This window comes from Enhydra lutris, unplaced genomic scaffold (genome assembly GCF_002288905.1).
Source record: "Enhydra lutris kenyoni isolate GAN:26980312 unplaced genomic scaffold, ASM228890v2 scaffoldscaffold31, whole genome shotgun sequence".
Lineage (NCBI taxonomy): Eukaryota > Metazoa > Chordata > Mammalia > Carnivora > Mustelidae > Enhydra > Enhydra lutris.
Genome location: NW_019154115.1, coordinates 22,091,474 through 22,105,940, shown reverse-complemented (window position 1 = coordinate 22,105,940; position 14,467 = coordinate 22,091,474). Strand labels below are relative to the sequence as shown.

The following is a 14,467-nucleotide window of genomic DNA, read 5'->3' as shown; positions in this document are numbered from 1 at the left end:
GCAATGATGGAAGAGTTACACTGACAACTATAGTCTTATGTGGACAATGGGTGGTAGATTGGTAAACAGGGCATCCCCAAATTGCAGAATGGAGTATATCCCATGTAGGGCAGTCATGGAGGTGCCACCGGGATTTCCCTTCTAGAAAGAAATAAGCTAGGCTCTTGAATTCAGCTCAGGTCATGATCTCAGGGTCATAAGATTGAGCCCCCTGTTGGGTTCTGTGCTCAGCGAGGAGTCTGCTTGGGATTCTCTCCCTCTGCCCCTACCCCTTTTGCTCTCATTCTTCCTCTCTCTAAAAATAAATAATATATTTTAAAGAGATTTTATTTATTTATTTGACACAGAGAGAGATCACAAGTAGGCAGAGAGGCAGGCAGAGAGAGAGGGAGAAGCAGGCTTCCCACTGGGCACAGAGCCTGATGCAGGACTTGATCCCAGCACCCTGAGATCATGACCTGGGCTGAAGGCAGAGATTTAACCCAGTGAGCCACCCTGGCACCCCCTAAAAATAAATAATATTTAAAAATATGCTAATATATACCTCCCAGTGAGAAAATAAACCTTCCCTCCTTAGAAAAGGAAAGAGGACATTGGGGTTTCTATATGGCCAGGTATTTTAATTCAGATTCTGCAAGAAGTAGACTCTAAGATACAATCAGAACAGCAGGCCCATGGGGTGCCTGGGTAGCTCGGAGGGTTAAGCCTCTGCCTTCAGCTCAGGTCATGGTCTCAGGGTCCTGGGATAGAGCCCTGCATCCGGCTCTCCACTCAGCGGAAAGCCTGCTTCCCTCTCCCTCTGCCTGCCTCTTGGCCTACTTGTGATCTCTTTCTCTGTGTGTGTGTCAAATAAATAAATAAAATCTTAAAAAAAAAAAAACAAAAGAAAGAACAGCAGTCCCAGAGAAAAGGAAGGAAGATGGGGTAGGAAGAGCTTCAGCCCAAAGGCAGTTCTGAGAAGGTCTTAGGCAGCCCAGTAGGAGCTCTGGGGCTGACGCTGCCCCAGGTAAAATTGGGCAGAAATGGCCTGAGCCTAGTGCCTGACCCATTACCTTCAGTCATTGGCTGGGGACAGCCTGGTTTCAATGCTGCAATGTCCCAAGACTGGTGATGGCACCTCTTCCAGCTGATTTCTAGAAAATCATCCATTTTATCCTACATGAACATTGAGAAAGTTGAGAAGCTTTTAAGCATCTGCCTAAGATGACTTCCAAGATTAGATTTTTGCCCTGTGGTGTATTTACTTACTTCCAGTTATTCAATCAAACACAGTCAAAATTTCTTCTAGGTGCTGATATAAAGGGATTTTGCAAATGTAATTAAGGTCCCAAATGAAATGGTCTTAAAATAGGAAGATTATCCCCTGTGGGCCTAGATTAATTGGGTGAGCCTTTAAAAAGGACTGGGTTCTTCATAGAAAGAGAGATTTGGGGGCACACGGGTGGCTCAGTAGGTTAAGCCTCTGCCTTTGACTCAGGTCATGATCTCAGGGTCCTGGGATCGAGCCCCGCATCGGGCTCTCTGCTCAGCAGGGAGCCTGCTTCCCCCTTTTTCTCTCTGCCTGCCTCTCTGTGTACTTGTGATCTCTGTCAAATAAATAAATAAAATCTTAAAAAAAAAAAAAAGGAAAGAAAGAGAGATCTGAAGCATGAGAAGGATTCTGGGTGAAGGGAGAGTCTGCTTTTGGTGTTAACCATGGAAGGGGCCCCTTGACAAGGAATTTGGATGCCTCTTGAAGCTGAGAGTGCCCACTAGCTGACAGCCCACAAGGGAACAGAGACCTAAGTCCAGTCATGGCAAGCAACTGAATTCTGCCACAACCCTGTGAGCCTGGAAGGGAACCCTGACCTCCAGATGAGAAGGCAGTGCAAGGACACCTGGGTTCCAGCCTGGTGAGATCCTGAGCAGAGAACAAAGTCAGGCGGTACTTGCACTGCGGACCTCCAAAACTGTGAGCTAATAAATGGGCTTCCTTTGAAGTTGCTGCATTTGTGATCCCTTGCTCTGCAGCGATCAAAAACTAACATGTTGCCTATCATAATAGATTAAGTGCAAACTTATGTAGTTTCCAAGGTTTTCCATGACCTGACCCTTGCCTGCTCCAGTGCTGAGACCGTATACTTTCTTCCCAAGCACTACTCTTCAACGACATCCCCTTTCCTTTCAAACATACCAAACTCTTTTCCACCCCCGAGCCTTGAATTGTATTAGCCTTTCCCTCTACTTGGAAAACTTTTTCCTGAGATTTTCAAAGCTATGGCTTTCAAAGAATCTTTTATTAGGGACATTTCCAAGCATACATGAGTAATGGGAGTAGCAGAATGAAACCCTATGTTCAGCCAGCTTCAGTGAACATATGGCCTATCTTTTTCATCTATAGTCCTTCTCACTCTTTTCCCACTCTGGGCATTATTATCTTTTTATTCTTCACATATACCATTTCCCAGCTTAACCATTTTTAAGCATACAGTTCAGTAGTGTTAGGTATATTCACACTATTGGGCAACCTTGCAACCTGCAGTGCTGAAACTTTTTACCTATTAAATAACTCCCCATTTCTCCCTTCTCCCCAGCCTCTGGCAACCACCATTCTCCTTTCTGCCTCTATGACTTTGACAGTTCTAGGTATTCATATAAGTGGATTCATACAGTGTTTATCTTTTGGGGACTGGCTTATTTCACCTAGCAGAATATCTTAAAGATTCATCCATGTTGTAACATAGGTCAGAATTCTCCTATTTATTTATTTATTTTAAGATTTTATTTATTTATTTGAGAGAGAGAGAGCACAAGCAGGCAGAGGGGCAGTGGGAGAGGGAGAAGTAGACTCACCATTGAGCAGGGAGCCCAATGCAGGACTTGATCCCAGGACTATGGGATCATGACCAGAGCTGAAGGCAGACGTTTAGCTCACTGAGCCACCCAGGCATCCCATAATTCCCTTCTTTTTAAAGGCAGTATAATATTCCACTGTATGTTTATATCACATTTTGCTTATCCATTCATCCATCAGTGGATATTTAGAAAGAAAAATGGACCCTTGCGTTGCTTCCATCTTTTGGCTATTGAAAACACTGCTGAAAATAGCTCTTTGAGACCCTGATTTCAATTCTTTTGGGTGTGTACCCAGAAATGGCATTGCTGAATCAGTTGGTAATTCTACTTTTAATTTTTTTTAGGAACCACCATACTCTTCTCCATAGCACTTGCAGCATCGTTATTATTATTTTTAAGATTTTATTTATTTATTTGACAGGGAGATAGAGAAAGCACAAGTAGGCAGAGTGGCAGGCAGAGGGAGAGGGAGAGAGAGAAGCAGGCTCTCCGCCCAGCAGGGAGCCCAATGCAGGGCTCAGTCCCAGGGCCCTGGGATCATGACCTGAGCTGAAGGCAGTTGCTTAACTGACTGAGCCCAGGCACCCTTGGTTTTTATTGATTTTTTAAAAAATATTTTATTTATTTATTTATTTGAAGAGAGAGCACAAGCAGGGGGAGCAGCAGGCAGAGGGAGAGGCAAGTGGAGGGAGAAGCAGGCTCTCCACTGAGCAAGAAGCCTGATGTGGGGCTCGATCCCAGGACCCTGAGATCATGATCTGAGCCAAAGGCAGAGGCTTAACCCACTGAGCCACCCAGGTGCCCCCTACAGTGATAGTTTAAAAAAGATTTTATTTATTTGAGAGAGAGAGAGATCGAGAGTTTGCAGAAATGGTGGGGAGGGGCAGAGGGAAAGGGAGAAGCAGGCTCCCTCCTAGGGAGCCGGACTTGGGACTTGATCCTAGACCCTGGAATCACGACCTGAGCCAAAGGCGGACACTCAACCTACTGCCCCCAGGCTGTAGAGTCTTGAAACTGACACTAGCCTTTCCTGCAAGCTCCTGCCCTGGGTAACACCCTCAGAGTCATAGGCAAATGTAAATTCCTGATATGCCTTCTCCAACAGCCCTTGTGATCAACAGTCTCCCCTGTCTCCTAGAACCTTACCCTCCTGTAAGCTTTAGATAAATAAGACTCTTCTGCAGTTTACTAAAATCCTACTCTTTTGGTTTGGATTGCTCAATCTGGCTATCAGATGAAGATAATCCCAAAGCACTCCACCTACAGACCGGAATAGAGACAAGTGCCCCAGGTCCTGCCTCTCTCTGCACTCTGCCTTGATCTCCCCATGAGGTCCTTGAGGCATGCAGAGTAATTCCTCCAGGTCCTCTGAGAAATATTTCTATTTCAATTCCTCTTGTAGTCTATTATACTACAACCTACCATCCAGCACCCTGTGCTCCACTTAGAGCCCAATCTACTTTTTATTTTATTTTTATTTTTTAAAGATTTTATTTATTTATTTATTTATTTTTAAAGATTTATTTATTTATTTGACAGAGAGAGAGAGAGAGATCACAAGTAGGCAGAGAGGCAGGCAGAGAGAGAGAGGAGGAAGCAGGATCCCTGCTGAGCAGAGAGCTGGATGCGGGGCTCAATCCCAGGACCCTGGGATCATGACCTGAGCCGAAGGCAGAGGCTTTAACCCACTGAGCCACCCAGATGCCCCTCAATCTACTTTTTAAACAAATATTTGTCTCGGAATCATTCCATTTTGATGTGTATTTTTATTATATCCTTACAGATCATTTAAAAAAATTTTTATTTATTTATTTATTTATTTATTTAAAATATTAAAAAAAAATTTTTTTTTTAAATTTTATTTTTTTATAAACATATAATATATTTTTATCCCCAGGGGTACAGGTCTGTGAATCGCCAGGTTTACACACTTCACAGCACTCACCATAGCACATACCCTCCCCAATGTCCATAACCCCACCCCCCCCTCCCAACCCCCCTCCCCCCATCAACCCTCAGTTTGTTTTGTGAGATTAAGAGTCACTTATGGTTTGTCTCCCTCCCAACCCCATCTTGTTTCATTTACTCTTCTCCTACCCCCTTAACCCCCCATGTTGCATCTCCTCTCCCTCATATCAGGGAGATCATATGATAGTTGTTTTTCTCCAATTGACTTATTTCGCTAAGCATGATACCCTCTAGTTCCATCCACGTCGTCGCAAATGGCAAGATTTCATTTCTTTTGACGGCTGCATAGTATTCCATTGTGTATATATACCACATCTTCTTTATCCATTCGTCTGTTGATGGACATCTAGGTTCTTTCCATAGTTTGGCTATTGTAGACATTGCTGCTATAAACATTCGGGTGCACGTGCCCCTTCGGATCACTACATTTGTATCTTTAGGGTAAATACCCAGCAGTGCAATTGCTGGGTCATAGGGTAGTTCTATTTTCAACATTTTGAGGAACCTCCATGCTGTTTTCCAGAGTGGTTGCACCAGCTTGCATTCCCACCAACAGTGTAGGAGGGTTCCCCTTTCTCCGCATCCTCGCCAGCATCTGTCATTTCCTGACTTGTTAATTTTAGCCATTCTGACTGGTGTGAGGTGGTATCTCATTGCGGTTTTGATTTGTATTTCCCTGATGCCGAGTGATATGGAGCACTTTTTCATGTGTCTGTTGGCCATCTGGATGTCTTCTTTGCAGAAATGTCTGTTCATGTCTTCTGCCCATTTCTTGATTGGATTATTTGTTCTTTGGGTGTTGAGTTTGCTAAGTTCTTTATAGATTTTGGACACTAGCCCTTTATCTGATATGTCGTTTGCAAATATCTTCTCCCATTCTGTCAGTTGTCTTTTGGTTTTGTTAACTGTTTCCTTTGCTGTGCAAAAGCTTTTGATCTTGATGAAATCCCAATAGTTCATTTTTGCCCTTGCTTCCCTTGCCTTTGGTGATGTTCCTAGGAAGATGTTGCTGCGGCTGAGGTCGAAGAGGTTGCTGCCTGTGTTCTCCTCAAGGATTTTGATGGATTCCTTTCTCACATTGAGGTCCTTCATCCATTTTGAGTCTATTTTCGTGTGTGGTGTAAGGAAATGATCCAATTTCATTTTTCTGCATGTGGCTGTCCAATTTTCCCAACACCATTTATTGAAGAGGCTGTCTTTTTTCCATTGGACATTCTTTCCTGCTTTGTCGAAGATGAGTTGACCATAGAGTTGAGGGTCTATTTCTGGGCTCTCTATTCTGTTCCATTGATCTATGTGTCTGTTTTTGTGCCAGTACCATGCTGTCTTGATGATGACAGCTTTGTAATAGAGCTTAAAGTCCGGAATTGTGATGCCACCAACTTTGGCTTTCTTTTTCAATATTCCTTTGGCTATTCGAGGTCTTTTCTGGTTCCATATAAATTTTAGGATTATTTGTTCCATTTCTTTGAAAAAAATGGATGGTACTTTGATAGGAATTGCATTAAATGTGTAGATTGCTTTAGGTAGCATAGACATTTTCACAATATTTATTCTTCCAATCCAGGAGCATGGAACATTTTTCCATTTCTTTGTGTCTTCCTCAATTTCTTTCATGAGTACTTTATAGTTTTCTGTGTATAGATTCTTAGTCTCTTTGGTTAGGTTTATTCCTAGGTATCTTATAGTTTTGGGTGCAATTGTAAATGGGATTGACTCCTTAATTTCTCTTTCTTCTGTCTTGTTATTGCTGTAGAGAAATGCAACTGATTTCTGTGCATTGATTTTATATCCTGACACTTTACTGAATTCCTGTACAAGTTCTAGCAGTTTTGGAGTGGAGTCTTTTGGGTTTTCCACATATAGTATCATATCATCTGCAAAGAGTGATAGTTTGACTTCTTCTTTGCTGATTTGGATGCTTTTAATTTCCTTTTGTTGTCTGATTGCTGAGGCTAGGACTTCTAGTACTATGTTGAATAGCAGTGGTGGTAACGGACATCCCTGCCATGTTCCTGACCTTAGCGGAAAAGCTTTCAGTTTTTCTCCATTGAGAATGATATTTGCGGTGGGTTTTTCATAGATGGCTTTGATAATATTGAGGTATGTGCCCTCTATCCCTACACTTTGAAGAGTTTTGATCAGGAAGGGATGCTGTACTTTGTCAAATGCTTTTTCAGCATCTATGGAGAGTATCATATGGTTCTTGTTCTTTCTTTTATTAATGTGTTGTATCACATTGATTGATTTGCGGATGTTGAACCAACCTTGCAGCCCTGGAATAAATCCCACTTGGTCGTGGTGAATAATCCTTTTAATGTACTGTTGAATCCTATTGGCTAGTATTTTGGTGAGAATTTTTGCATCTGTGTTCATCAAGGATATTGGTCTGTAGTTCTCTTTTTTGATGGGATCCTTGTCTGGTTTTGGGATCAAGGTGATGCTGGCCTCATAAAATGAGTTTGGAAGTTTTCCTTCTATTTCTATTTTTTAGAACAGTTTCAGGAGAATAGGAATTAGTTCTTCTTTAAATGTTTGGTAGAATTCCCCCGGGAAGCCATCTGGCCCTGGGCTTTTGTTTGTTTGGAGATTTTTGATGACTGTTTCAATCTCCTTACTGGTTATGGGTCTGTTCAGGCTTTCTATTTCTTCCTGGTTCAGTTGTGGTAGTTTATATGTCTCTAGGAATGCATCCATTTCTTCCAGATTGTCAAATTTGTTGGTGTAGAGTTGCTCATAGTATGTTCTTATAATTGTCTGTATTTCTTTGGTGTTCGTTGTGATCTCTCCTCTTTCATTCATGATTTTATTTATTTGGGTCCTTTCTCTTTTCTTTTTGATAAGTCTGGCCAGGGGTTTATCAATCTTATTAATTCTTTCAAAGAACCAGCTCCTAGTTTCGTTGATTTGTTCTATTGTTTTTTTGGTTTCTATTTCATTGATTTCTGCTCTGATCTTTATGATTTCTCTTCTCCTGCTGGGTTTAGGGTTTCTTTCTTGTTCTTTCTCCAGCTCCTTTAGGTGTAGGGTTAGGTTGTGTACCTGAGACCTTTCTTGTTTCTTGAGAAAGGCTTGTACCGCTATATATTTTGCTCTCAGGACTGCCTTTGTTGTGTCCCACAGATTCTGAACCGTTGTGTTTTCATTATCATTTGTTTCCATGAATTTTTTCAATTCTTCTTTAATTTCCTGATTGACCCATTCATTCTTTAGAAGGATGCTGTTTAGTCTCCATGTATTTGGGTTCTTTCCAAATTTCCTCTTGTGATTGAGTTCTAGCTTCAGAGTATTGTGGTCTGAAAATATGCAGGGAATGATCCCAATCTTTTGATACCGGTTGAGACCTGATTTAGGACCAAGAATGTGATCTATTCTGGAGAATGTTCCATGTGCACTAGAGAAGAATGAGTATTCTCTTGCTTTGGGATGAAATGTTCTGACTATATTTGTGATGTCCATCTGGTCCAGTGTGTCATTTAAGGCCTTTATTTCCTTGTTGATCTTTTGCTTGGATGATCTGTCCATTTCAGTGAGGGGAGTGTTAAAATCCCCTACTATTATTGTATTATTGTCGATGTGTTTCTTTGATTTTGTTATTAATTGGTTTATATAGTTGGCTGCTCCCACATTAGGGGCATAGATATTTAAAATTGTTAGATCTTCTTGTTGGACAGTTCCTTTGAGTATGATATAGTGTCCTTCCTCATCTCTTATTATAGTCTTTGGCTTAAAATCTAATTGATCTGATATAAGGATTGCCACTCCTGCTTTCTTCTGATGTCCATTAGCATGGTAAATTCTTTTCCACCCCCTCACTTTAAATCTGGAGGTGTCTTCGGGTTTAAGATGAGTTTCTTGTAGGCAACATATAGATGGGTTTTGTTTTTTTATCCATTCTGATACCCTGTGTCTTTTGATTGGGGCATTTAGCCCATTAACATTCAGGGTAAGTATTGAGAGATATGAATTTAGTGCCATTGTATTGCCTGTAAGGTGACTGTTATTGTATATTGTCTCTGTTTCTTTCTGATCTACTAATTTTAGGGTCTCTCTTTGCTTAGAGGACCCCTTTCAATATTTCCTGTAGTGGTTTGGTATTTGCAAATTCTTTCAGTTTTTGTTTGTCCTGGAAGCTTTTAATCTCTCCTCCTATTTTCAATGATAGCCTAGCCGGATATAGTATTCTTGGCTGCATGTTTTTCTCGTTTAGTACTCTGAATATATCATGCCAGCTCTTTCTGGCCTGCCAGGTCTCTGTGGATAAGTCTGCTGCCAATCTAACATTTTTACCATTGTACATTACAGACTTCTTTTCCTGGGCTGCTTTCAGGATCTTTTCTTTGTCACTAAGACTTGTAAATTTTACTATTAGGTGACGGGGTGTGGACCTATTCTTATTGATTTTGAGGGGGGTTCTCTGAACCTCCTGGATTTTGATGCTTGTTCCCTTTGCCATATTGGGGAAATTCTCTCCAATAATTCTCTCCAATATACCTTCTGCTCCCCTCTCTGTTTCCTCTTCTTCTGGAATCCCAATTATTCTAATGTTGTTTCATCTTATGGTGTCACTTATCTCTCGAATTCTCCCCTCGTGGTTCAGTAGCTGTTTGTCCCTCTTTTGCTCAGCTTCTTTATTCTCTGTCATTTGGTCTTCTATATCGCTAATTCTTTCTTCTGCCTCATTTATCCTAGCAGTGAGAGCCTCCATTTTTGATTGCACCTCATTAATAGCTTTTTTTATTTCAACTTGGTTAGATTTTAGTTCTTTTATTTCTCCAGAAAGGGCTTTTATATCTCCCGAGAGGGTTGCTTTAATATCTTCCATGCCTTTTTTGAGCCCGGCTAGAACCTTGAGAATCGTCATTCTGAACTCTATATCTGACATATTACCAATGTCTGTATTGATTAGGTCCCTAGCCTTTGGTACTGCTTCTTGTTCTTTTTTTTGTGGTGAATTTTTCCTCCTTGTCATTTTGTCCAGATAAGAGTATATGAAGGAGCAAGTAAAATACTAAAAGGGTGGCAACAGCCGCAGGAAAATATGCTTTAGCCAAATCAGAAGAGATCCCAAATCGTGAGAGGGGAGAAAGGGGATAAAAAGAGGTTCAGAAAGAAAAAAAAAAAAAAAAAAACAATTAAAAAAAGAAAACCGATAAAGAAAAAATATAAAAAGGAAAAAAAAATATATATATTAGATAGACTATTTAAAAAACGTTAAAAAAGAAAATGGTAAAAGTTAAAAAAATTTAGCAGAAGAAGAGAAAAAAAATTGAAAAGGAAAAAAAAATTAAATTAACTGCAAGGCTAAAGAATCATGGGGAGAAAGCCATGAGTTCTGTGCTTTGCTTTCTCCTCCTCTGGAATTCCACTGCCCTCCCTGGTATTGAAACTGCACTCCTTGGTAGGTGAACTTGGTCCTGGCTGGGTTTCTTGTTGATCTTCTGGGGGAGGGGCCTGTTGTAGTGATTCTCAAGTGTCTTTGCCCCAGGTGGAGTTGCACCGCCCTTACCCGGGGCCGGGCTGAGTAATCCGCTTGGGTTTGCTTTCGGGAGCTTTTGTTCCCTGAGCGCTTTCCGTAGAGTTCCGGAGGGCGGGAATGGAAATGGCGGCCTCCCGGTCTCTGGCCCGGAGGAGCGGAGAGCCCGGGGCCCCACTCCTCAGTGCGCCCTCAGAGAACAGCGCCCAATTACTCCCATCACCCTGGCCTCTGGGGCCGTGCTCCGAGCTGACCGAGCCTGTGACCTGTTCAAGGTAACGCCGAGCTGAGAGCTCACTTCTCGGCTCTGTCTCTGTAGCCGGCTTCCCCGTTCTAATACCTGTAAGCTCTGCGACACTCAGACACCCCCGATCCTTCTGTGACCCTGCGGGACCTGAGGCCACACTGACCCCGCCTGGGCTTCACCCCGGTTAAGCCTCTGGAGCGATGTCCCTCAGTGGAACAGACTTTTAAAAGTCCTGATTTTGTGCTCCATTGCTCCGCCGCTTGCCGGGAGCCGGCCCCTCCCCCTGCGGTCTATCTTCCCGTCGCTTTGGATTCACTTCTCCGCCAGTCCTACCTTTCAGAAAGTGGTTGATTTTCTGTTTCTAGAGTTGCTGTTCTTCTTCTCTTCGATCTCCCGTTGGATTTGTAGGTGTTTGCAATCTTTAGATAAGCTATTTAGCTGATCTCCCGCTACCTGAAGTAGTCTCAGCCTGCTACTTCTCCGCCATCTTGACTCCTCTCTCCTATTTATTTATTTTTAAGATTTTATTTATTTATTTGACAGACAGAGATCACAAGTAGGCAGAGAGGCAGGCAGAGAGAGAGAGAGAGAGAGAGGAGGAAGCAGGCTCCCCGCCGAGCAGAGAGCCCGATGTGGGGCTCGATCCTAGGACCCTGAGATCATGACCTGAGCCAAAAGCAGAGGCCTCAACCCGCTGAGCCACCCAGGTGCCCCCCAAAATTTTTATTTATTTATTTGGGAGAGAGAAACAGTGAGAGCAAGCACAAGCAGGGAAGAGAGGGAGAAGCAGGCTCCCCACCAAGCCGGCAACCTGACATCCCAGGATCCTGGGATCATGACCTGAGCTGAAGGCAGATGCTAAACCGACTGAGCCACCCTGGCATTCCACTTACAGATCATTTTAATATTGTTTGGTTATTGCTAAGACAACAGGTATGATAGCACTGTGTTAAGCACCTGGGAAAATAGAAACAAGATGTACAATAGCCTTTGGAAATATTTTTGGTTTATGAGCTATAGATTTAAGTTTATTTTTGAAATTCATGGTTTAACCATTTTATTTATTAAATATTTTGAAAGATTAAGATATTTCATAAGTAATGTTCCAGTTTAAGGGAGTTGGTATCCAGTACATTGTTTTCTGAACAAAATATTGAGAAATTTTGTCAGCCAGCTTCATCCAAGGGTGAATGGTTAGTTTTTTTTTTAATCTCTAATTAGGTGACCTTGAGTCCTTTGGAAATGAACATTTATAGGACCAAACTACTGACTCTCTGCTGTGCCCAAGAGACTTTGCTTTCTAGACATGATTTCATCACATAGGTAAAGCAACCATCCAACATGAAAAGCTGGAGAATGAGGCAGAACCTTAACAGGATAAGATTGGAGGTTAGGGGTTGAAACAAGAGATAATGCACAAAATTTGCCCACATTGATTAGGCCCCGGCTGACTTAATGAAAGCCTGTAAAACTCACAAATTTAAATTGATATGAAATACTAATTAGGACACATTATTCTGGTGCCCTGATTAATTGCCTTATGTTTTCTCTTTTTTAAAAGATTTATTTATTTTATTTTTTTATTTTATTTATTATTTTTAAAAGATTTGTTTTTAAATGACTTTTTTTTTTAAGATTTTTATTTATTTATTCGACAGACAGAGATCACAAGTAGGCAGAGGGGCAGGCAGAGAGAAAGAGAGGAGGAAGCAGGCTCCCCGTAGAGCAGAGAACCTGATGTGGGGCTCGATCCCAGGACCCTGGGATCATGACCTGAGCCGAAGGCAGAGGCCTTAACCCACTGAGCCACCCAGGCGTCCCTTAAAAGATTTTATTTCTTTATTTGACAGAGATCATGAGTAGGCAGGGAGGCAGGCAGAGAGAGAGGGGGAAGCAGGCTCCCTGCTGAGCAGAGAGCCTGATGCATGTGCATGTGCGTGAGTCGGGGGAGGAGCAGAGGGAGAGAATCTTCAAGTAGACTCAACTCTGAGCACAGAGCCATGTGGGTCTCCATCTCAGGACACGTGAGATCATGAGAAACCAACAGGGAGATGCCCACAGACTGAGCCTCCCAGGCCTGCCACCTTATTTTCTTCTACTGGGAAATTTTATATTGAACTTTACTTTTAGGTTTGGGGGAATTTTTTACTGAGACTTTTGAAAAGACTTTATTGCCTTTTTGGGGGGAAGGATTGTTTAATTTGTGAAACAAAGGTTTAGTTTGTGAAAGCACCAGTTTAAGAGAAGTGTTATTTTTTCAGCAGGCAAGGTAGAGTAGGCACTTGAGTTCCTCCCCACATCCCATAATGCCTTCAGGAAGTCCCCAGAACAAGGCCCGTTAACATGTACACAGCAGGACAGCTGTAATTTCTCATCAAACACTAGCTCCTGATGTATATATCCAACTGGAACAGAACAGAAAAATGTTCTCCCATCAAAAGCTCTACAGTCCACCTTATGCTTGTCCAATGTAAACCCAGAAGCTGAAAAGCCCATTAGATGCTTTTGTCCTAGTAATCCTCTGGATGTCTAAGTGTGCCACCTATTGCTATCTTCTGGGTGACTGTGGTCTCCCTTTCTGTTGTTGAAGCAGCTGAGAGTTGTTTATCTGAAGGGGACACCAAAGAATTGCTAGAAAGCAGTATTTCACTTAAAACTGTGTTTGATCTTATTTTATGGCTATTATGTGGCTACATAAAAGAAAAAAACAAGAAGAAAAAATAAAAACCTTGCTGAAATCTAAGCATTAGAATAAACTGTAGACACTTTCAGATGTTACTCTTCATCCCAGGGGCTCCTATCATTCTCTTCAGGGCCAGCTTTACGTCTTGGTTCCGCAGTGTGTAGATGAGGGGGTTGAGGAAAGGGGTGATGGCTGTGGGAAATAAGGCAGCTGCCCCATCCAGGGGGCTATTGGTTTCAGGCCGCAGGTAGATGAAGGCACAAGGCGCATAGTAGATGGTGACCACGGTTACGTGGGCTCCACAGGTCGAAAAGGCCCGGCGCTGCCCATCAGTTGTACGGATTCTCAGGATGGCCTGAGTGATCTGTACATAGGAGAGGAGGATCAGGAAGAAGCAAGTGGCAACTACCACCCCAATGTCCACAAAGGTCACCTGCTCGTTGACTGTTGTGTCAGCACAGGCTAGCCTCAAAACCGCAGGGATGTCACAGAAGAAATAATCTACCTGGTTGGGCCCACAGTAGGGCAGACGGAAGGTTAGGATGGCTTGGATAGCCCCATGGATGGAGCCAGCCACCCAAGCTCCAGCCACGAGGATGGTGCATAACCTCCCATTCATGAGCACGGGGTAGCGGAGGGGCTGGCATATTGCCAGGTACCTGTCGTAGGCCATCAAGGTGTAGAGGAAGCACTGGGTGCTGCCCAGGAAGTGATAGAAATACAGCTGAGCCACACAGCAACCAAATGGGATGGGTTTAATGCCTAAAGTGAAGTTCATCATGAGGCGAGGGACAATGATGGTAGAGATGCCCATGTCAATGATGGAGAGAACACCCAGAAAGATGTACATGGGACGGGCATGGAGCTGCGGGTCCACTGAGACAACGACTAGAATAAGCAGGTTTCCCAGCTGAGTCAGGATGTAGGTTAGCAAAAAGAACACAAACAGGAATGTCCTTAGCCTGAGAGGGTAGGGAATTCCTGTGAGAATGAACTCCGTCAACAAGGTGCTGTTGACTCTTTCCATCCTCTGTAGAGACCTTACCTAGAGAATGGACAAAACAAGAGTTAGCATGGAAGTGAGAGGGAAGTGAGGAAGGACTGGGGAAAGAGATTGTAAAACCAGGGACAATGGCAGAGTTTTCTTCTTCTTCTTCTTTTTTTTTTTAAAGAGTTTATTTATTTTTTTGACAGAGAAATCACAAGTAGGAAGAGAGAGGCAGGCAGAGAGAGAGGGGGAAGCAGGCTTCCTGCCTAG

General features: G+C 42.7%; 1 protein-coding gene across 1 annotated transcript; it reads right to left on the bottom strand.

Moving 5' to 3' along the window:
* Positions 1 to 13,294: 13,294 nt before the first annotated feature.
* LOC111153366 (olfactory receptor 10G3) lies at positions 13,295 to 14,236 on the bottom strand. Its single transcript, XM_022512361.1, has one exon. The coding sequence runs from the start codon at positions 14,234 to 14,236 to the stop codon at positions 13,295 to 13,297; it is 942 nt and encodes a 313-aa protein (XP_022368069.1).
* Positions 14,237 to 14,467: the final 231 nt, after the last annotated feature.

Bases quoted from the DNA above. Each gene is read 5' to 3' on its own strand.
- LOC111153366 (XM_022512361.1), bottom strand. From the start codon at position 14,236: ATGGAAAGAGTCAACAGCACCTTGTTGACGGAGTTCATTCTCACAGGA.